Genomic DNA, 22,699 nt, shown 5'->3' with positions numbered 1-22,699 from the left:
TGGGAGCCTCCGACCTTTCCCAGGGGTGGGGAGGGAACGTGCCCCCCTTCAAAACGGGGGGGGGGGGGGGGGGGGAGGGCGGGGGGGGGTGTCTCACCGTGCAGGACTGTCCCAGCGCCTCTGCCAGGAGCAGCCGCCTCCGCTCCACCACCTCGTCGTGCGTCAGCGCGAAGGGTGCCAGGACCTGGCAGGCAGCGGGGGGGTAGCACTCGGGGCAGGGTCCCACCCCCCCCAGCTGCCCACCCCCCTGCCCAGGACGTGGGGGGCACCCACCTCGGCCAGCCTGGTGGCCCCCACGTCACCGATGTCGTTGTTCTCCAGGGACAAGAAGAGGAGGGAGCGGTTCAAACGCAAGCCCTGTGGGGCAGCGGAGAGAGGGGATGGGTGCTGGGCTGCAGGGTGCTGGGCCCCCAGGCAGCCCCCCAACACCCACCCTGGCGATGTAGGCAGCCCCCCAACACCCACCCTGGCGATGTAGGCAGCCCCCAGGTCCGAGATGCGGTTGAAGCTGAGGATGAGTGAGGCCAGGCTGCGGCCGGAGGGGCTCAGCGTGGAAAGACCCTTCCCGATGAGCCGAGCATCCTCGTCCCCGATGCGGTTGTTGCGCAGGGAGAGGTGAACCAGCCTGCGGGATGCGCTGGGCTGGGCTGCCTGCACTGGGGGGGGGTCCCCCAGCAGGCCACGGACCCGCTGGGGGTCCCGGGGGGGCTCGGTGGAGCGGGCAGAGGGATGAACGCGGCTCGATCCCACTCACGGGCTGTTGCTCCCCATCAGCGTGTGGAAGGCCGGTGTGGGCAGGGGGTTCCCCTCCAGGCTGAGGGTCCTGCGGAGCAAACACCCCCCCCCGCTGGTATTCCCCATCCTCCCTGGCACCCCCCGGTTCCTCAATTAGCGGTAATTAGGAGCACGTACCGCAGGCGAGGACAGCGTGCCAGCAGTGCCACCAGCACCGGCAGCAGCCGCTCCGACAGCCCGACCTTCCAGAGGCTGCGGGGGACGAAGCATCAGGCCAGGGGATGTGTTGGTGTTTCGGGGGGCACCCTGCGGCCCCCCCCCCGGCTCTGCCCGTGCCCCCCAGCCCTGCCTGCACTCACTGCACTGCCTGCAAGCCGGCCAGGGTGGGCAGGCACTGGCTCAGGACCCCCAGCATGGGCTCCTCCATCTTCCAGCCTGCCGGAGACGCGGAGGTCAAGGTCGCGTGATGGGACTGGGGTGGGGGGGAGAACCCCCAAATGTGGCCTCCCATAGGCTCATTTCAGGCTCCTCATCCCTGGGTGTCGGGGGGGACGCTGGGGGTCCCCAGGACCCACCTCGCAGGAAGACGGCGCGGGTGCTCCGGGGGTCCTGGGGCTCCCTCTCCACCTGGATGCAGGGCTGGAAGTAGCTGTACTTGCGCTCGATGCGGGCGAGGACCCCCACCAGCGTGGGCTCGGTGGGCTCCTCTGTAGGACAGGGGACAAGGGGAGGGTCGGGGGGTGCTGCCAGCAGCCCCCTACTCCCCCCCCCCCAGCCCCACTCACCATCCGCAGGGAAGCTGGGGGACGGCCGGAGGGTGACTTTGGGGACGGTGGCCATGCCAGCGCGGGTGCAGAGCTCGGGGAAATCCTGCTCCAGGATCCCGCTGCAGCAGTACTCCTCTGGGGGGGGGGGGGGAAGGGGGGCATGATGGGGACCCCCAGATCCCCCCCACACCCCCTGCGAGGGCTGGGAGCTCACCTGCGCCCTGCTCAGCCTTCCTCCCCGGGCTCTTCGTCTCCTCCGCAGCCGCCTTCTCCCGGGGTGCCCGCTCCCCCCGCCGCCTCATGGCCCTCAGCTGGGGGGCACCGGGGGGGCTCAGCGCCCCCCAGCACCCCCAGCACCCACAGCCCTGGGCCAGGGGGTCCCTATGTGTGCAGGGGGGGACCCAGGGCCCTATGGTGGTCCCAGGGCTGGGGGTTCTATGGGAATCCAGTTAGGGGGGGGGGGGGGGGGGGGGCGTCCCAGGGCTGGGGGCCCTACAGGGATCCCTATGTGAGTGGGGGGGGGGGTCCCAGGGCTGGGGGCCTACAGGGATCCATGCGGGGGGGGCGTCCCAGGGCTGGGGGCCCTACAGGGATCCCTATGTGGGGGGAGGGTCCCAGGGCTGGGGCCCTACAGGGATCCCTATGTGGGGGGGGGTCCCAGGGCTGGGGGCCTACAGGGATCCCTATGTGAGTGGGGGGGGGGTCCCAGGGCTGGGGGCCTACAGGGATCCCTATGTGAGTGGGGGGGGGGGTCCCAGGGCTGGGGGCCTACAGGGATCCATGCGGGGGGGGGGTCCCAGGGCTGGGGCCCTACAGGGATCCCTATGTGGGGGGGGGGTCCCAGGGCTGGGGGCCTACAGGGATCCCTATGGGGGGGAAGGTGGTCCCAGGGCAGGGGGCACTATGGGGGGGGTCTCTAGGGGAGTCTCTGGAGGGGGTCCCTATGGAGGTCACGGGGGTGCTGGGGCTGGGGCCCTCCGGGGGTCCCTAGGGTGGTCTCCCCGGGGTGATGGAGGGTCCCCGAGTTGGGTAGCCCCCATGGGGGTCTCTATAGGAGCCTCCCTTTTGGGGGTGGGGGGGTTCATGCCTGGGGTCTTCAGGGGCTGTTAGGGGGGGGCCCCATGGGGGTCCCTACGCAGCCCCCCCGGGGGGGGGCCATGCCTGGAGGGGGGCCATGGGGGTCCCTCTGCGGTCTCCTTTGGGGGGGGGTCCCAGGTTGGGAGGGGGGTGGGGGCCATGGGGGTCCCTACGCAGCCTCCCTGGGGGTCCCATGCCTGGGGGGGGGGGGGGTGTGTCCCACGCGTGGGCCGTGACCTGCCTCCGCCGCTCCGCCCCTCCCCACCGGGCAGCGCCAGGGGCGGGGCCTCGGGGGGGCTGCGGCGCGTGCGCGGGGCGGGGCCGCGGGGGGGCGGGGTTTCCGGGAGGGGCGAGGTCTCCGGGGGGCGGAGTCTCCGGGAGGGGCGGGGCCGCCCCCATGGCCACCCTGTGGCTGGAGCGGGTACGCACAGGGCAGCGGCACTGGGAGTACTGGGCCGTCACTGGGCCCTTACTGGGGCCACCACTGAGCCCTTACTGGGGCCACCTCTGGGTTTTTACTGGGGCCGCCACTTGGGCCCCTACTGGTGCCATCACTTGGGCCCTTACTGGGGCTGCCACTTGGGCCCTTACTGGTGCCACCATTTAAGCCCTTGCTGGGGCAGTCACTGGGCCCTTACTGGGGCCACCACTGAGCCCTTACTGGGGCTGCCACTAGGCTCATACTGGGGCCATCACTTGGGCCCTTACTGGTGCTGGCACCGGGTTCTTACTGGTGCCATCACTGAGCCCTTACTGGTGCCATCACTTGGGCGCTTCCTGGGGCCAGTGAGTCCTTACTGGGGCAGTCACTGGGACCTTACTGGGGCCACCACTGAGCCCTTTACTGGGGCTGCCACTAGGCTTATACTGGGACCATCACTTGGGCCCTTACTGGTGCCGGCACTGGGTCCTTACTGGTGCCACCACTGGGCTCTTACTGGTGCCATCACTTGGGCGCTTACTGGGGCCAGTGGGCCCTTACTGGTGCCATCACAGGAGCGCACTATTTACTGGGCCTTTACTGGGCCCACCATGGACCATTACTGGGCTCAGGACTGGGACGTAACCACAGCCACCACTGGCCCTTACTGGGCCCATCGCTGGACCCCCCCAGTTCCCCCAGCCCCCCCAGCCCTGCGGATCCCCCCCAGCACAGAGGCGCAGGCAGCCCGGCTCACACCGCACCCCTTTATTCAGCCCCTGCGCCCCCCCCGCCCCCCCCGGGGACAGGGACAGCCCCAGGGACCCCCCAGCCCCTGGCCCCCCCCCCCACCCCCTCAGCGGTCCTTCCTGCGCAGCGGCGGGGACGGGGGGTAGTGGCGGGCGGGGGGCACGTCGTAGTGGCTGGGGACGTGGCTGTTCTTGGGGGAGTCGTAATGGCTGGGGGGGGCGGCAGGGGTGACGCCTTCGGCCCCCTCGGGGCAGCTCTCTGCAGGGACAAGGAGATGCAAGGGGCTGGCCCCCCCCCCAGGGCCACACAGCCCCTGTCACTGGGTCCCTGTCCCCCCCCCCAGGGCCATGCAGCCCCCCTCACCAGGGCCGTGCCCCCCCCCCCAGCCATGCAGCCCCTGTCACTGGGTTCCTGCCCCCCCCCCAGCCATGCAGCCCCTGTCGCTGGGTCCCTGCCCCCCCCCAGGGCCATGCAGCCCCCCTCACCAGGGCCGTGTCCCCCCCCAGCCACACAGCCCCTGTCGCTGGGTCCCTGTCCCCCCCCAGACCACACATCCCCCATCACTGGGTCCCTGTCCCCGCCAGGTCCATGCAGCCCCCCTCACCAGGGCCGTGTCCCCCCCCGGGCTCATGGGGCCCTGGGGACCCCCCGGCCGTACCCTCCTGGGGTGGCTCCTCCAGGTCCCCGATCTCGGCGTAGGACATCTCCCTCCGCACCGGGGATTTCATCTCCATGTAGCTGCCCTCGGGGGTCCTGGCGGTGGGGGGGGGCAGCTCCTTGATGGTGGCGTAGGGGTTCTCGCTGGCCAGGGAGCTGGCGCTGGCCCCCAGCCCCTCCGAGGGGTGGGCTGGGGGAGAAGTAGTTGGGGGGCTCCCCATGCCAGGGAGCATGGGGAGGGGGGGCAGCTGTGTCCAGCTGTGTCCCAGGCTAGTGCCAGCCCCAGCCCCTTCCTGTCCCATCCCATCCCATCCCCATCCCATCCCCATCCCATCCCCATCCCAACTGTGTCCCATCCCCATCCCATCCCCATCCCAGCTGTGTCCCATCCCCATCCCATCCCCATCCCCATCCCATCCCATCCCATCCCCATCCCATCCCCATCCCATCCCCATCCCAGCCGTGTTCCATCCCCATCCCATCCCCATCCCATCCCCATCCCATCCCATCCCATCCCATCCCCATCCCATCCCCATTCCATCCCCATCCCATCCCCATCCCCATCCCATCCCATCCCCATCCCAGCCGTGTCCCATCCCCATCCCCATCCCATCCCATCCCCATCCCAGCCGTGTCCCATCCCCATTCCATCCCCATCCCATCCCCATCCCAGCCGTGTCCCATCCCCATCCCATCCCCGTCCCATCCCCATCCCATCCCCATCCCAGCCGTGTCCCATCCCCATCCCAACTGTGTCCCATCCCCATCCCATCCCCATCCACCCCAGCCATGTCCCATCCCCATCCCATCCCAGCCGTGTCCCATCCCCATCCCATCCCCATCCCATCCCCATCCCAACTGTGTCCCATCCCCATCCCAGCCGTGTCCCATCCCAGCCGTGTCCCATCCCCATCCCATCCCCATCCCATCCCCATCCCAGCTGTGTCCCATCCCCATCACATCCCCTTCCCGGCCGTGCCCCATCCTTATCCCATCCCCGTCCCATCCCCGTCCCATCCCCATCCCAGCCGTGTCCCATCCCCATCCCAACTGTGTCCCATCCCCATCCCATCCCGGCCGTGTCCCATCCCCATCCCATCCCCATCCCATCCCCATCCCAACTGTGTCCCATCCCCATCCCATCCCCATCCCAGCCGTGTCCCATCCCCATCCCATCCCCATCCCAGCTGTGTCCCATCCCCATCCCATCCCCATCCCATCCCCATCCCAGCTGTGTCCCATCCCCATCACATCCCCTTCCCGGCTGTGCCCCATCCTTATCCCATCCCCGTCCCATCCCCTTCCATCCCCATTCCAGCCACATCCTCATCCCTGTCCCATCCTGCCTGTGTCCCAGCCCTGTCCCATTCCCATCCCACACCCATCCCAGCCCTGTCCCAGCCCTATAGCTGTGTCCCATCCCCATCCCAGTCATGTCCCATCCCAGCCCTATCCTAGCCTTGTCCCATCCCCGTCCCATCCCATCCCATCCCATCCCATCCTTTTCCCATCCCACCCCATCCCATCCCACCCCACCCCATCCCATCCCATCCCATCCCCATCCCTTCCCCATCTCAGCCCAGTCCCTTCCCCATCCCAATCCCATCCCCATCCTTTTCCCATCCCATCCCCATCCCATCCTCCCCACCCCCCCCGCCCATACCTTTGCCCTCCTGCTTCCCCAGGCTGCAGCTGTAGCTGTAGCTCCGGTCCAGCTGCCCCCCTGCAACAGAGCAGGTTTTGGGGGTCCCCCCAGCTCCATCCTCACTCCCAACCCAGCCCAGAACCGTCCTGGCAGGTCCTGAGCTGGGGGGAACCAGGCACCCACTCCTCTCCAGGTCCCCTGGGTGCTGCCCCCCTGCCCCTTACCCCTGGGGCCCAGGGCCGGTGCCCCCAGATGCTTCCAGCCGGGGGGCAGCGTGACGTGTCCTTCGGGGCCATGGGGTCTCTCAGCGCCGGGGAAGAGCGGGGTGCTGGGCGCCTGCAGCCCCAACAGGGGGTGGGTGGGCCACAAGGCTCCTGGCAGGGGTGCTGTGCCACACCGTGGTGCGCCATGGTGCACCATACACCACCACGCTGCACCATGGAGCACCACAGTGCACCGTGCAACACCGTGGTGCACCATGGTACATGATACTGCACCATGTAACACCACAGCGCACTGTGCAGCGCCATAGTGCACTGTGCAACACCGTGCTGCACCATGTAACACCGCAATGCACCATGTAACACCATGCTGCACAATGCAATACCATTGTGCACTGTGCAACACCACACGGCACTATCGACCACCATAATGCACCGTGCAACACTTGCTGCACTGTGCAGCATCATGCTGTGCCATACAGCACCGTGCTGCACCATGTAACACCGCAATGCACTGTGCAAAACCACAGCGCACCGTGCAGCACCACAGTGTGCTGTGCAAAACCACAGTGCACCGTGCAACACCGTGCTGCATCATGCCACACTGTGCTGCACCATGCAACACCACACTGTCCCGTGCAAACCCACGGCGCACTGTGCACCACCACAGCGCGTTGTGCACCACTACGGCACATCATGCACCACCACAGTGTGTTGTGCACCACCACGGCACATTATGCACCACGGTGGCACATCATGCACCACCACGGCACATTGTGCACCACCGTGGCACATCATGCACCACCACAGCACATCATGCACTACCACAGCGTGTCATGCACCACCACAGCATGTCATGCACCACCACGGCACATCATGCAAACCCACGGTGTGTTGTGCACCACCATGGCACATTGTGCACCACCATGGTGTGTCGTGCACCACTGTGGCACATCATGCACCACCACGGCTCGTCATGCACCACGGCGGCACATGGTGCACCACCACAGCACATGGTGCACCGCCACAGTGTGTCATGCACCACTGTGGCACATCATGCACCACGGCGGCACATGGTGCACCACGGCGGCACGCTGCCTGGCGCCACGTCGTACCTTGAGGGAGCTGGCTCTGTCCTGGGCGCTGGAGCCGGGGGGTGGCAGCGTGCACTGGGACAGCGTGTGGTAGCTGGGGTTGGAGTAGTAGTGTGCGTGGTGGCTCGGTGGCACGTCTGGGGGGACAGGCATTAGCTCAGTGCAGCGGGGCCACCGCGGCCGCAGCCGGGCCACCGGGCTCACCTGGCACCACGTAGTCGGAGGTGTCGGTCGGGCCCGCCGTGTACGCCACGGCCAGGTGCCGGCTGGCCTTCCCCTTCCGCCGGTGATGGTAGCACAGCACCACGGCCACCACGGCCACCAGCAAGGCCACCAGGGCCACCAGGCTGAGCACCAGCCCCAGGGAGCTGTAGGCTGCCGGCGGGGCGGGCACGATGGTGTAGGGCTGCTCGGGGGTGCCTATAGGGTGGGGGGGGTGACGGTCCTTAGGGTGGGGCAGGGACCCCCGGGGGGGCCCCAGGCTCTGCACCCACTCACCAGCATCGCAGTGGGGCCCGATCCTGCCCGGGGCGCAGGGGCACGTCCCACTGGCGGGGTGGCAGGTGGCGTTGTGGGGGCAGCGGCAGAGCTGGTCACACTGCAGCCCGAAGGTCCCGGGGGGGCAGGCTGGGGGCACAGGGGGTAGGGAGCCACAGCCATACTGCCCAGCACCCTATAGCCCCATACTGGGACGATATAGCCCCATACCGGGACCATGTAGCTCCATACTGGGACCATATAGCTCCATACTGGGACCATAGAGCTCCACACTGGGCCCATATAGCTCCACACTGGAACCATACAGCTCCATACCGGAACCATAGAGCTCCATACTGGGCCCATACAGCTCCATACTGGACCCATACAGCTCCATAGCGGAACCATAGAGCTCCATACTGGAACCATACAGCTCCATACCGAGCCCATACAGCTCCATACTGGACCCATACAGCTCCATACTGGGCCCATACAGCTCCATACCGGATCCATAGAGCTCCATACTGGGCCCATACGGCTCCATACAGGACCAATACGGCTCCATACTGAGCCCATAGAGCTCCATACTGGGCCCATACATCTCCATACCGGGCCAATATAGCTCCATACTGGGCCCATACAGCTCCATTCTAGGACCACACAGCTCCATACTGGAACCATACAGCTCCATACTGGGCCCATACAGCTCCACTGCAGTGCCAGGCAGGTGCCCCCGCTGCCCCCCAGAAGCCGGGCGTGCTGGCTGGTGGGGCTGGGCTCAGCTGCACTCCCCACTGCCCCCCCTGCCCCCCTGCCCCCCCTGCCCCCCACTCACGCTGGTCGCAGCGGGGGCCGTGCCAGCCGGGGGCGCAGAGGCAGGAGCCGTTGGCGGGGTGGCAGGAGCCGTGGGCGCAGGAGCAGCTCAGGGCGCAGCGTTTGCCGTAGCGCCCAGCTGGGCAGGCTGGGGTGACACGAGCGCGGCCGGTCTCAGCCCAGGGGTCACCGGGTGGGCGTCGGGCCCAACCCGTAGCAATTTTGGGGGGAAGGGGGGCACTCACGGCGCTGGCAGGTGGGCCCGCGGTACCCCGGGGGGCAGGTGCAGGATCCATCCTGGGGCGAGCAGGCGGCCCCGTTGCGGCAGGCGCAGGGCATGCGGCACCCGTCACCCCAGGAGCCGTGGGGACAGCGCTGCTTGCACTGCGGCCCTGCCAGGAGGATGAGGGATGAAGGCCAGGGGCATGGCGGGGGGTCCTCCCACCCCAGACCCCCCTTACCTGTCCAGCCGGGCAGGCAGCGGCACTCTCCGGTCACCGCATCGCAGCCGTCGGCGTAGGCGCAGTCGCATCGCTGCCGGCAGCCCACCCCGAATGTCCCATTCTGGGGGACGGGGACAGGACAGGGGGGTCAGCGGGGGGCTGGTGGCACCGACTCCCTGTGTGGGCAGCAGGTAGGACTCACCAGGCAGGGCTGCAGGCAGCGGGGACCCTGCCAGCCCGGGGGGCAAGTGCAGGCGCCGCTCTGGGGGTCACAGGTAGCCCCCTGGGCGCACTCGCAGCTTCGGTTGCAGCCGGCACCCCAAGTCCCGGTGGGACACGGCACGGAACAGTCGGATCCGTGCCAGCCTGGGGGACAGAGGGGTGGGCACGGGGGGGGGATGAGGACCCCATGGGGTGGGGACAGGGACCCCACAGGGTGGGCAAGGGGGTGGGGATGGGGACCCCACGGGGTGGGCACAGGGGTGGGGATGAGAACCCTACGGGGTGGGCATGGGGGTGGGATGGGGTGGGCATGGGAGTGGGGATGGGGACCCCACAGGGTGGGAATGGGGGTGGGGGTGGGGACGTGGACCCCACAGGGAGGGCACGGGGGTGGGGATGGTGACCTCACGGGGTGGGGGCAGAGACCCCACAGGTTGGGCAAGGGGGTGGGGATGGAGACTCCATGGGGTGGGCATGGGACCGGGGACCGGGACCCCACGGTGTGAGCACAGGGGTGAGGATGGGGACCCCACAGGGTGGGCACGGGGGTGGGGATGGTGACCCCACGGGGTGGGGGCAGGGACCCCACAGGTTGGCCAGGGGGGTGGGGATGGGGACCCCATGGGGTGGGCATGGCAGTGGGGATGGAGACTCCATGGGGTGGGCATGGGAGTGGAGACGGGACCCCCGCCACCCACCCTGGGGTGCACCCACCTTCCTTGCAGAAGCAGGAGCCGTCGAGGGGGGAGCAGGCAAGGGAGTGCTGGCAGGAGCAGCGCCCCGAGCAGTTTGTCCCGAAGGTGTCGGGGGGGCACAGGGAGGAGCAGTGCTCATCCTGGCGGGGGGGGGGGGGGGAGGTAAAAGACTTCCAGACAGCTGGGACCCCCAGCCAGGACTGGGGACCCCCCCATCCATCCCTTGGTCTCCTGGTGCTTGGAGGGAGAGTGGGTGACCCCAAACCCCCGTCTTCCATGGGAACCCCAAGCTGCCCCCCAGGGGTGCCCGAACGGCCATGACCACCCCCCCAAGGGATGCCCACATGCCCATGCATCCCCCCACCCTGGGATGCTCAGACCCCCCCCATGCTCCCCCAGGACCACCCAGACCCCCTCATGCTCCCCCCCAGAAGCACCCAGACCCCCTCATTCTCCCCCCAGGACCCTCCCCAACATTTGCCCCCAGGATCACCCAGCCACCCCACCCCCCTCCCCCTACGGATGCTCAGGACCCCCTGTGCTCCCCGCGCTGCCCCAGCCCCCCCATGCCCCCGCACCGTGTAGCCGGGGGGGCAGCGGCAGCGGCCGGTGGTCCCATCGCAGACCCCCCCATGCAGGCAGAGGCAGGCCTGCAGGCAGCCGGCCCCGAAGGAGCCGGGGGGGCAACTCTCGTTGCAGAAGAGCCCAGCCCAGCCGGGGTGGCAGATGCACTCCCCCAGCAAGGGGTGGCAGCTGGGGGGGGCAACGCTCAGCACACCAGTGCTCCCAGTATGGGGCACTGGCTGTGCTGGGAAGGGGCTTTGCAAATGGGTGGGGGTCTTCCTAGCCACCTGGCCAGCTTGCTTGGTGAGGAGGCTGAGGGGGGACAAGGATGTTGGTGGGTAGGCAAGGATGTTGGGGGACAGGCGAGGAGGCCGGGGGGACATGGGGATGCTGGGGGGGGGTGAGTATTTTGGGGAACAGGTGAGGATCCTGGGGGTGTGAGGATGCTGGGGGGCACGGATGCTGGGTGGGCGAGAAATCTGGGGGACAAGCAAGGATGCTGGGGGTGTGAGGGTACTGGAGGGGTGGTGAGGATTTTGGGGGACAGGTGAGGAGGCTGGGGGGCAAGGATGCTGGGGGTGTGAGGATGCTTGGGGGGTGTGAGGATGCTGAGGGGGGCACAAAGATGCTGGGGGTGTGAGGATGCTGGAGGGGGGGTGAGGATTTTGGGGGACAAGTGAGGATGCTTGGGGGGTGTGAGGATGCTGAGGGGGGCACAAAGATGCTGGGGGTGTGAGGATGCTGGGGGGGGGCACTAGGATGCCGGGGGTGTGAGGATGCTGGGGGAATGCTGGGGGGGGTGAGGATGCTGGAGGTGTGAGGTTTCTGGGGGAGGAGGATGCTGCGGGGATGCAAGGATGCTGGGGGGGGTGGTGGTGAGGATGCTGGGGGGATGGACGCTGGGGGGCATGAGGACGTTGGAGGTGTGAGGATGCTGGGGGGATGCGAGGATGTGGTGGGCATGAGGATGCTGGGGGTGTGAGGATGCTGGGGAAGGGGTGGTGTGAGGATGCTGGGGGGATGCTAGGATGCTGGGAGGGTGAGATTGCTAGGGGTGTGAGGATGTTGGGGGGATGCTGAGGGGTGAGGATGCTGGTGGGGGTGAGGATGCTGGGGGGGGTGAGGATGCTGGTGGGGGTGAGGATGCTGGGGGGGGTGAGGATGCTGGGGGGGGTGAGGTTGCTGGGGGGGTGAGGATGCTGGAGGAGTGCGAGGATGCTGGGGGTGAGGATGCTGGGTGCAGGCGAGGTGGGCAGGCGAGGATGCTGGGGGTGCCGGGGCGGGGGTGGGGGGGGTGTCCCTACCTCTGGCTGTGCTGGGGGTGGCAGAGGCAGCGGTTCTGGCAGTGGAGGCCGTAGAGGCCGGGCAGGCAGCGGCGCTCCTGGCAGCGGCTGCCCTGGAAGCCGGGCTGGCACAGGCAGCCCCCGTCCACGTGGAAGCAATGCCCCCCGTTGGCACAGTCGCAGCTCTCCTGGCAGTCCTGCCCGTAGCGCCCCACCGGGCACCGCTCCCGGCACCTGCGGGGACACAGCCGCCCCCCAGGAGCTGAGGTGGCTCCCGGACACCCCCCCTGCCCCCACTGCTGCCCCTGGCTGAGGCCGTGCAGCTCATGGCATGCCAGGCGGGGGGAGCGGGGGTGGTCCTGCCTGCAGGGCCCTGGTGCCAGCGGGAGGGGGGGGCTCGGTGGCCCCGACCCCACGTGCCTCGTCCCCGTGTGCCCCGGTCTCCATCTGCCCTTTGCCCCAAGTGCCCTGTCCCCACGTGTCACAGCCCCCTGACCCCCAGCCCTCAGTCCCCTGTGCCACCAAACCCCCCTATCCCCCATCTGCCTGCCCCCCAAGCCCCCCGTGCCCCCAATCCCCCATCCCATCGTACCCCCATCCCTCTGCCCCCCCAGCTCCATGTGCCCCATGGCTCCCTGTCCCCTCAGCCCCCTGTGCATCCATTCACCCCCATCCCTCTGCCCCCAATCCCCCCATCGCACCGTACCCCCACCCCTCTCCCCCCCCAGCCCCCTGTGACCCCCAGCCCACATCCCCCGGCACCCCCCACCCCCTGTGCCCCCAAGCCCCCCTCCAGCCCCCTGGCCCCCAGCCCCTCCAATCCCCCCCAGCCCCCTGGCCCTCTCTCACTGCTCTCCGGTGAAGCCGGGGGCACACTGGCAGTGCCCCCCCCGGGGGTCGCAGTGGCCCCCGTTATGGCAGCGACACTCGCCCTGGCAGCCAGGGCCGAAGCGCCCAGGGGGGCACGGCACGGAGCAGATCTCCCCCTGCAAAGGTGCACCGGGCTCAGCAGGGGAAACTGAGGCAGGCACCGCGTTTGGGGGCCCGGGGGGAGGGGGGGGGGGTCGCAGCCAACCTACCATCCATCCATGGGGGCAGACGCAGGCACCGGTGCTGTGGGGGTGGCAGATGCCCCCGTTCTGGCAGGGGCAGGGGGTGTCACAGGGTGTCCCTTCGGGGCAGGGCACCTCACAGCTGCAGCAGGGGGCAAGGGGTGAGCGGGACCCCCAGCTGGGGGGGTGCTGGGGGGGGGGGGGCACAGGGTGAGGAGCCCCTACTCACAGGGGGCCGGCCAGCCCCGGGGGGCAGAGGCAGGCGCCGGTGGAGGTGTTACAGGGGGCTTGGTGGTGGCAGGGGCAGGGCAGGCGGCAGCCCTGGCCGTAGGTGCCGGGGGGACACGGCTGGTGGCACAGAGGGTCGGCGAAGCCAGGGGGGCAGGAGCAGACCCCCGTCAGGGGGGTCGCAGGGGGCCCCGTGGTGGCAGTCGCAGCGATGCCCGCAGCCCGGCCCCCACGACTGCTGGTCACACTCTGCACGGGGGAGACCACCAGCCCCATCCATCCAGCCCCAGCCCGTCTTCATCCTGATCCCAGCCCCAGCCCATCCTCATCCTTTCTCCATTCCCACCTTGTCCCCAGCCCAGTCCAGCCCCATCCAGCCCATACCAGCGCCATCTCCTCCCCATCCTATCCACATCCTACCTGCATCCCTATCTTATGTCCATCCAGATCTCCACCCCTATCCTGACCCATTCCCATCCCATCCTCATTTCCATCCCCATCTCATACCTGTCCCATCCTAATCTCTCCCCATCCCAATCCCTCCCAGTCATTCCCATTCCCATCTCCACCCCATGCACATCCCATCCCAATCCCATCCCCAGCCCATTCTCTGTCCCCAGCCCATTCTCCATCTCATTCCCTGTCCCCATTATACTCTCAACCCCTTTCCCAGTCCCATCCATATCTGACCCACATCCCAATCCCATCTCCATCCCATTCCTTGTCCCCATCCCATTCCCATCCCCCATCCCATTCCCTGCCCCTATTCTATTCTCCATTGCCATCCCAGTCCCATCTATATCCCATCCCATCCCAATCCCATCTCCATCCAACTCTCCATCTCCATCCCACACATATCCCATCCCCATCCCACTCCCTGTCCCCATTCTGTTCTCAATCCCCATCCCAATCCCATCTCCATCTGATTCTCCACCCCCATCCCAGCCCCACCTCCATCCCATACGTATCCCATCCCAGTCCCATCCCCATCCCATTCCCTGCCCCTATTCTATTCTCCATTGCCATCCCAGTCCCATCCATATCCCATCCCCATCCCAATCCCTTCCCATCCAGTTCTCCACCCCCATCCCATCCCCATCTCCATCCCACATGTATCCCATCCCATCCCAGTCTCATCCACATTTCATCCCCATCCCACTCCCATCCCCATCCCATTCCCTGTCCCCATTCTATCCTCAATCCCCGTCCCAGTCCCATCCATATTCCATCCCATCCCAATCCCATCTCCATCTGATTCTCCACCCCCATCCCATCCCCATCTCCATCCCACACGTATCCCATCCCAGTCTCACCCACATTCCATCCCCATCCCACTCCCATTCCCATCCCACTCCCTGTCCCCATTCTATTCTCAATCCCCATCCCAGTCCCATCCACATCCCAGTCCCATCCCAGTACCATTCCCTGTCCCCATCCATACCCCATCCCCCTGATCCCAATCCCAGCGCCGATGACCCACCAGCAGGCCCCACTGCAGGCTGCCCAGCCCTCCCAGCAGACACGCTGCCCCTCCCTGCCCCCCAGCTGGGGGTCCCCCCGCCCCCCCCCCAGCCCCCCGGCCCCCATTCCTCACCGCTGGAGCAGTCGGAGCCGCGCCAGCCTGGCTCGCACTGGCAGAGGTCGGGGGCTATGCACCGGCCGTGGATGCACTCCTGGGTGCAGCGCGCTGGGAGGACACGGGCGGGGGGTGCTGAGCCAGGATCGGGCCCCCGGGACCCCCCACTCGCCCCACTCGCTCCACTCACGGACGCAGGCGTCGCGGCTCTCGTAGTAGCCCAGGCAGCACTGGTAGCGCCGGCGGTACTCGGTGCGGATGGCCTGGCGGTACTCGGTGCGGTACGCGATCCTGCACCCCCCGGCGCCGTCATGGGGGGCACAGCACCACGCCATCCCCCCAGGGCCGTGGGGACACCCCACAGCGGGACAGCCCCACGCCAGCCCACCCATGGCCAAGGGGACACCTCAAAGTGGGACAACCCCCTCCAGCCCCCCCCATAGCCATAGGGTCACCCCACAGCGGGACATCCCCCCATAGCCATGGGGACACCCCCCCTTCCAGCCCCCCCACAGCCATAGGGTCACCCCACAGCGGGACATCCCCCCATAGCCATGGGGACATCCCCCTTCCAGCCCCCCCATAGCCATAGGGTCACCCCACAGCGGGACATCTCCCCATAGCCATGGGGACACCCCCCTTCCAGCCCCCCCATAGCCATAGGGTCACCCCACAACGGGACATCCCCCCATAGCCATGGGGACACCCCCCTTCCAGCCCCCCCATAGCCATAGGGTCACTCCACAGCGGGACACCCCCCATTCCAGCCCCCCATAGCCATAGGGTCACCCCACAGCGGGACATCCCCCCATAGCCATGGGGACATCCCCCCTTCCAGCACCCCCATAGCCATAGGGTCACCCTACAGTGGGACACCCCCCCATAGCCATGGGGACACCCCCCTTCCAGCCCCCCCATAGCCATAGGGTCACCCCACAGCGGGACATCTCCCCATAGCCATGGGGACACCCCCCCTTCCAGCCCCCCCATAGCCATAGGGTCACCCCACAGCGGGACATCCCCCCATAGCCATGGGGACACCCCCCTTCCAGCCCCCCCATAGCCATAGGGTCACTCCACAGCGGGACACCCCCATTCCAGCCCCCCATAGCCATAGGGTCACCCCACAGCGGGACATCCCCCCATAGCCATGGGGACATCCCCCCTTCCAGCACCCCATAGCCATAGGGTCACCCCACAGCGGGACATCCCCCCATAGCCATGGGGACACCCCAGTGGGACACCCCCCTTCCAGCCCCCCCATAGCCATAGGGTCACCCCACAGCGGGACATCCCCCCATAGCCATGGGGACACCCCAGTGGGACACCCCCCTTCCAGCCCCCCCATAGCCATAGGGTCACCCCCCAGTGAGACACCCCCCCATAGCCATGGGGACACCCCCATTCCAGCCCCCCATAGCCATAGGGTCACCCCAAAGCAGGACACCCCCCCAGAGCCATGGGGACACCCCAGTGGGACACCCCCCTTCCAGCCCCCCCATAGCCATAGGGTCACCCCCCAGTGAGACACCCCCCATCGCCATGGGTGTCCCCCCAGCCCCTCAGGGCTCCCCACCTCTGCTGCAGGCAGGGCAGGGGGGACCCCGGGCAGGGCTGGGTGGGGGGCACAACGTGGGGTTTGGTGTAGGACTCCTTCACCGCCGCCGTGAAGCTGCCGCAGGAGAGGGCACGAGGTGACGGTAGGTCCTGGCCAGGGGGGGGCCCCAGCACCCCCTCCCCAATCCCCCCAGTCCTACCTCTCCCAGTAGCTGCAGACGTTGGGGTCACTGGGGCGGAGGGCGGCCAGGAGCCAGACCTGCACCGCCAGCACCGTGGCCCGCAGCACCATCCTGCGTGGGGAAGATGATGGCTTCGCCCTCTGCCTCGCCTCATTCCCGCTCCCCACCCACCGCCCCCAGCTCCGGCGCAGGATCCAGCTCCCCCCGGAGCTGCCTTCGCATTCCTCCATCCATAGGAACAGCCCCCACCCCGGCCCCGCTGCCCCCCCGCCCCAGCACTGCCCCGTGCCGAGGGGAAACTGAGGCACAGCCGCTCCCCAGCCTGGGTGGCCCCACATAGCCTCATCCCAGCATCCCGAACAACCCCACGGCCACATCCTGGCATCACCATGACTTTTCCCACCGCATCCCACCCCGGGGTGGGATGCTGCCGGAGGGGGGGGACGCGGGGTGCCGGGGCGGAGTTCGGCACAGCGGCTCCAGCTCTGGCGTGATGCCCCATGGCCCCATTTCAACCCGTTTCGTGTTTATTCCCAGTTGCGTTTCCCAGATCCGTCGGCTTCTTGCTCAACCCAGAGAGGGTCCGGCTTTGCCAGGGCGGCTCTGGGATCACTGCCAGCCTGGGGGCCGGGAATGGGGCAACAACGAGCCCCCCAAGCCTGTGGTGCCGTGTTTACCGGGACGCGTGAGGCAGGAGGAAACAGAGGTTTCCTGGTCGGCACAGCTGGATTTACGGCCCTTTCCATGCTGCTCCGGCCATGGGACACCCCAAAGGTGCTGCCCACCCGCCCCCCAGGTCCATCCCTCTCTTTGCCATGGCTCGGGTTGTGGTTTGGGACCAAACAGGGGGTGGGGGAAGGAAAGGAGGGACCCCTCTTATCCCAGAGCCGCTGGGTTTGGGTGGAAAAAATGTTTAGTGGGAGTTTCCCCCATTTCCCTTCGGCAGTGAGGAATTAATTGCTCATCAGCAGGCGGAATTCCCTCCCCTAAACCCTACGGGGGGGGGGGGGAGAGCCAGGGGGGACCCCTCCCCACCCCTTCCCATGGCCCCATCCCCTACTCCGGCAATGTGGGGGGCCAGGGGGTCCCAGTGCTCCTGTGGACAATTCCTGGGAGATGCTGGCAGGAAAACGGAGGAGACATCAAAACATGCCGGGGGGCCCCATCTGCTCATCGCTGGGGGGGGCAGCTGTGGGGAAGAGCCCCCCCCCCCCCCCGCCCAGGTCACCACTGCAAGAGACCCCCCAAGAGCTGGTGCTCCCCACCCATGGGTGCCCCCAAGCACCCCCCAGGCAGGGTGGGCAGCATCCCCCACCAGTGATGGGGTGCTATGACTCAACACCACCAGCATGGGGTGGCACCAGGGACCAGCCCTGCCCCACCCCGGGGGGGGGACACGGTGCTGGGCCCCCCCCCAGAGCCACTATCTCTGCCCTGGAACTTCCTCCAGCACAACCCGAGGGCTGACGCGTTTCCTTGGGGGGCTGCGCACCCCCAGGAACAGGGGTGGGGTGGGGGTGGGGGGTGGGAGGCAAAGGTCAAGGTCAGGGTCAGCAATGGGTCACCACAAGGTGTCACGGCACCATCCCCCACCCCATCTGCTGTGTCCCCCCCATCCCCTCGCCTTGGCTGTGGGAACGTGTGATGTCCCCATGCTCCCTGCCATGGCACTGGGGACTGTCCCCTCTGGCAACCCCCCCAAAGGCACCGCCACCGCTCGGGGTGCCCCAGGCTGGGGACAGTGGCACTGACCTGGCCGGGGGCCTCAGCGGCGCAGGGTCGGGGTGCGGGAGCCCCCCACGCGGGGCTGGCTGGCCGGTGGGCTCGGCCGTCGGAAGCGGAGGGAGGGCCGGAGCCGCGCTCAGGAAGTTTGGACGCGGAGACGACTACGGAAAAGGGAAAAAAAAAAAAATATTAACTTCTTTTCTTTTTTTCTTTTTTTTTTTTTTTTTTTTTTGCTTTTCTGGCCACAAACCAGCGGGTTTTGGAACGGCGGCATCGCCACGCTGCTCCCACATGGTGCAGGGTGAGGAGGGGGTCTGTGGGGACACCCCACCGTGGTCCCCCTGGCCAGGTCACGGTGCTGGAGGGTGTCCCTGTCCCCTGAGGGCTCTCTGGGGACCCGCGACCCCCTGGGCAGTGGGGCCAGCCCTGCCTGCCCCATGGCTGGTGGCTGCAGGACTCTGCACCGGAGCAGTTGGAGAGCGTGGCACCGCATGGCACCGCATGGCACCGCACGGCACCGCATGGCACTGCATGGCACCGCATGGCACCGCATGGCACCGCACGGCACCGCACAGCACCGCATGGCACTGCACGGCACCGCATGGCACCGCACAGCACCGCACGGCACCGCATGGCACCGCATGGCACCGCACAGCACTGCATGGCACCGCATGGCACCGGCACCACACCGCATCGCCGAAGGTGGGGAGCTCTGCACCTACCCCCAGCTTCTCCCTGGAGGTCCCCACCCAGCACTGGCACCCATGGGTGCAGGTCTGGAGCTGAGGTGTCCCACTGGGCAGGGGCAAGTGGCCGGGACCCCCCAGCCAAGGGGCTGCTGCGCTCGTGCCAAGGGGCAGCGGGGACGCGGTTCCTTCAGCTTAACAGCATGGGGCTGGTGCCCTGCATCCCAGGGACATCATCCTGGCATCCTGGGCACACGTCACCCAGGATCCCTGCATCCCAGGGACATCATCCTGGCATCCCGGGCACACATCACCCAGGATCCCTGCATCCCGGGGACATCGTCCTGGCATCCTGGGCACACATCACCCAGGATCCCTGCATCCCAGGGACATCATCCTGGCATCCCGGGCACACGTCACCCAGGATCCCTGCATCCCGGGGACATCGTCCTGGCATCCTGGGCACACATCACCCAGGATCCCTGCATCCCAGGGACATCATCCTGGCATCCCGGGCACATGTCACCCAGGATCCCTGCATCTCGGGGACATCATCCTGGCATCCCGGGCACACGTCACCCAGGATCCCTGCATCCCAGGCACATGTCACCCAGAATCCCTGTATCCTGGACACACATCATCCCAGGATCCTGGCAGACATTGTCCCTGCATCCTGGACATACATCATTCCCTCATCCCAAAATCCTGGGTATATGTTCTCCTCACATCTTGACATCCCAGGCAGATATCATCCCAGGATCCCAGGCACACATCATCTGCACATCCCGGGATCCTGGGCACACATCGTCCTTGCAACCTGGGATCCCGGACACACATTGTCCCTGCATCCCAGGTACAGATCATTCCCTCATTCCAACGTCCCGGGCACATATCATCTGCGCATCCCGGGATCCTGGGCACACATCCCTGCATCCCGGGCACACATCATCCCTGCATCCCGGGATCCCGGGCATACATCATCCCTTCATCCCGGGATCCCAGGCACACATCATCCCTGCATCCCGGGATCCCGGGCACACATCATCCCTGCATCCCGGGCACACATCATCCCTGCATCCCGGGATCCTGGGCACACATCATCCCTTCATCCCAGGATCCCAGGCACACATCATCCCTGCGTCCCAGGATCCTGGGCACACATCATCCCTGCATCCCAGGCACACATCATCCCTGCATCCCGGGATCCCGGGCACACATCATCCCTGCATCCTGGGCACACATCATCCCTGCATCCGGGGATCCCAGGCACACATCATCCCTGCATCCCGGGATCCCAGGCACACATCATCGCTGCATCCCGGGATCCCAGGCACACATCATCCCTGCATCCCGGGATCCCAGGCACACATCGTCGCTGCATCCCAGGATCGCAGGCACGTGTCACCCCAGACAACCCATCCCTCCACTGCAGGATCCTTGGCCATGTGTTTCCCCTGCATCCCAACACCCTGGGATCCCTGACCATACATCACCCCCCTGTCCTGGGATCCCTGGCCTTGCGTCGCCCCTATACCCTGGGATCCTCAACCATCCATCACCCCTAGATCCCAGGATCCTGGCCATATATCACCCCTAGATCCCAGGATCCTGGCCGTATATCACCCCTAAATCCTGGGATCCTGGCCCTATATCACCCCTAGATCCCAGGATCCTGGCCTTATATCCCACCTATACCCTGGGATCCCTGGCCACGTGTGTCCCCCCATCCCAGGACCCCTGGTCAGGCAGCTCAGCACCACGTGTGCCCCCCCACCCCCTGCCCAGCGAGCACACGTACATTAGCTGGCCCTAACTGATGTCAAGGCGCCGTTAATTGCCTCTCCTCGTTACACTAATAGCTCTAATCACTCATAACGATTTTCACGTCCCAGGGTGGCTCAGCTGCCCCCCCACCCCGCCCACCCCGGGGCTCCATTAGGATCAAGCCCACCCACAGCTGGGGGTCTGCTGTGGCCACCCCCAAACGCCGCTTCCCGGAGCAGGGATGGGCAGCGTGGCTGGGGGGGGGGGGGCGCTGCTACAGGCGCTGAGGGGTCTTGGGCTGGGGACCTGGTGTAGGATGTGACCCCCCCCACCCCGATGCTCTTTAAAGGGTCCCCAGGGTGTTGGGGAAATATTGCTCGGGGACACTTGAGGGGCACTTTAGCTGCGCCTCAGCGCCGAGATGCCTTTGTAGCCCCCCCTGCCAAGACCCCCAGTAGTGCCGGAGGGGATGGGGACCCCCAAATGCACTTAGGAGCAGCCAGGTGTTGGGGGGGCTGCGCCCAGCACTCAGTCCCTCCCACGACCCGTAGTGCTGGGATGCACCTGCATCCCCAGCCCCACTGTCCCCCCAAACCATCCATCCCTGGAAGGGGGGGAACCCCAAAAACACACAGCTGGTCCCCTTAGGGGGTTCTGGGGGGCACAGGACCCCCCCAGGGAGCAGATCTAGCCCCATTGGGGTCCAAACTGGCAGCATCAGGGATGCTGGGGTGGGACCCCCCCGTGTGGGATGCGGCCATGGACCACCAGTGGCTCTTGGCAGCTGCGTTAGTTGCAAGATGCAGGATCGGGCCCAAGACCCCCCAGCCCTCATTAACCCTCGTTAGCGGGGCCAGGCCGCGGTGCCACTGGGGTGGGCAGCATTGCCGGGAGTGGAGCCGTTAATTACCTCATTGCCAGAGTCCATTACCGTTCCCCCCGGAGCGGGTGAAATGGAGAAACTGCGGCAGGATGGTACGGAGGGGGGGGGATAAAAATCAATCAGAGCTGAACCCTTCAGGGAAAAGGGCTTGGGGGGGGCTTAAACCCTTCCCTGACCACCCTGAGGGGGAAACTGAGGCACTGCCACCCCCATGGGGGAAACTGAGGCACAGCTGCGGGGAAGCCCACCCTGCTTGGGGAGGGGGCGGGGGGTGTCATCATGGTGCACGGTCCCTTTTGGGGGCGTTGTCTGCGGCAATCTGTGGTGCAGGGCTGGAAAAGCTCAAGGTTGTAATCTTGTTCCTTCCTCAAATTAAATAAGAGGGAAAAAGGCCATAAATCAGCACGGGCAGCGATTAGAGGGACCCCAAGGAGGCAGCTGGGGGGCACTGCCAGCTGCGCTGGAGCAGGGCCAGATCCTGCCCACACCAGCTCCCCACATCCCACAGCTGGACCCTCGGCAAAGCTTTGGAGCCAGCTGGATGAACCGGAGCCCTGGGCTGGATGCGGGGATGGATTACAGGCTGGGAGCCGTGGGGCGCTGGGACGGCTCCAGTTTCCTCCAGCTCTTGTGGTACATCCAGCCCCGGCCACCCAGCACATGTGCCACATCAGTCCTGAGCCCCTCAGCGCCCACCGTGGACCCCGGCTGCTCTTGCCTTGCGCAGTGCCTCAGTTTCCCCTGTGACCCCGTTTTCCTCCTGCTTATCTCGGGTCGCGGTGGGTAACAAAGGAGCTGCCAGGGCCCTGCCTGCGCTGCCTAATTAGCCAGATGAAATCAATTCAGCTCCATTACGGTCAGCTCCAGGTCTCAACCATTACCAAGGCAGCCAGAGAGCCCAGGGAAGGATGATGGAGTGGATGCTACAGGGCATGCGATAACCCCCTGGCTCTGATCAAGGGCACAGGGAAGGGGGGGGGCTTTGCCCCTTTCATGGGGGCTGGATTTCTACTGCAAAATCCCACCCCCCCCTTCCCGGACTCCTTGGCAAGGGGACGAGGCACCTGGGCCAGGGTGTGGTGGGAGCATCCCTGGAGGGATGCTCGAGGTGGTCCCCATGGCACAGCCAAAACAATCCCTCTGGGTTGGGGGTGGGGACATGGGTTCTGCATCCTGGGCATG

General features: G+C 66.9%; 2 protein-coding genes across 2 annotated transcripts in view; both read right to left on the bottom strand.

Moving 5' to 3' along the window:
- Nucleotides 1-1,964, bottom strand: part of LRRC71 (leucine rich repeat containing 71) — a 10,744-nt gene extending 8,780 nt beyond the window's left edge. Inside the window, exons 1-9 of the mRNA XM_056322600.1 lie at nt 1,717-1,964; nt 1,521-1,637; nt 1,311-1,442; nt 1,095-1,170; nt 913-987; nt 755-823; nt 466-625; nt 274-357; nt 98-184 (exon numbers count right to left, since the gene is read on the bottom strand). Of these exons, the coding sequence (XP_056178575.1) occupies nt 98-184; nt 274-357; nt 466-625; nt 755-823; nt 913-987; nt 1,095-1,170; nt 1,311-1,442; nt 1,521-1,637; nt 1,717-1,804 (888 nt within the window). The 5' untranslated portion in view covers nt 1,805-1,964. The remainder of the gene's footprint in view (nt 1-97; nt 185-273; nt 358-465; nt 626-754; nt 824-912; nt 988-1,094; nt 1,171-1,310; nt 1,443-1,520; nt 1,638-1,716) is intronic.
- A 1,816-nt stretch (nt 1,965-3,780) lies between these two features.
- On the bottom strand, nt 3,781-18,327 carry PEAR1 (platelet endothelial aggregation receptor 1). Its single transcript, XM_056322511.1, is given in 23 exon segments — nt 3,781-4,008; nt 4,409-4,597; nt 6,071-6,130; nt 6,277-6,388; nt 7,389-7,504; nt 7,572-7,787; nt 7,866-7,994; nt 8,680-8,805; nt 8,903-9,049; nt 9,119-9,221; nt 9,303-9,466; nt 10,037-10,157; nt 10,596-10,770; nt 11,886-12,098; nt 12,714-12,850; nt 12,944-13,058; nt 13,146-13,321; nt 13,323-13,393; nt 14,739-14,831; nt 14,911-15,011; nt 16,297-16,392; nt 16,478-16,570; nt 18,212-18,327. Coding segments are annotated over 22 exon segments (2,904 nt in total). The 5' UTR covers nt 16,570; nt 18,212-18,327; the 3' UTR covers nt 3,781-3,856.
- Nucleotides 18,328-22,699: the final 4,372 nt, after the last annotated feature.

The sequence above is a fragment of the Falco biarmicus genome, chromosome 19, assembly GCF_023638135.1.
Source record: "Falco biarmicus isolate bFalBia1 chromosome 19, bFalBia1.pri, whole genome shotgun sequence".
NCBI lineage: Eukaryota > Metazoa > Chordata > Aves > Falconiformes > Falconidae > Falco > Falco biarmicus.
The sequence above is the reverse complement of the archived record's forward strand: the minus strand, read 5'-3'. Positions and strand labels throughout refer to the sequence as shown.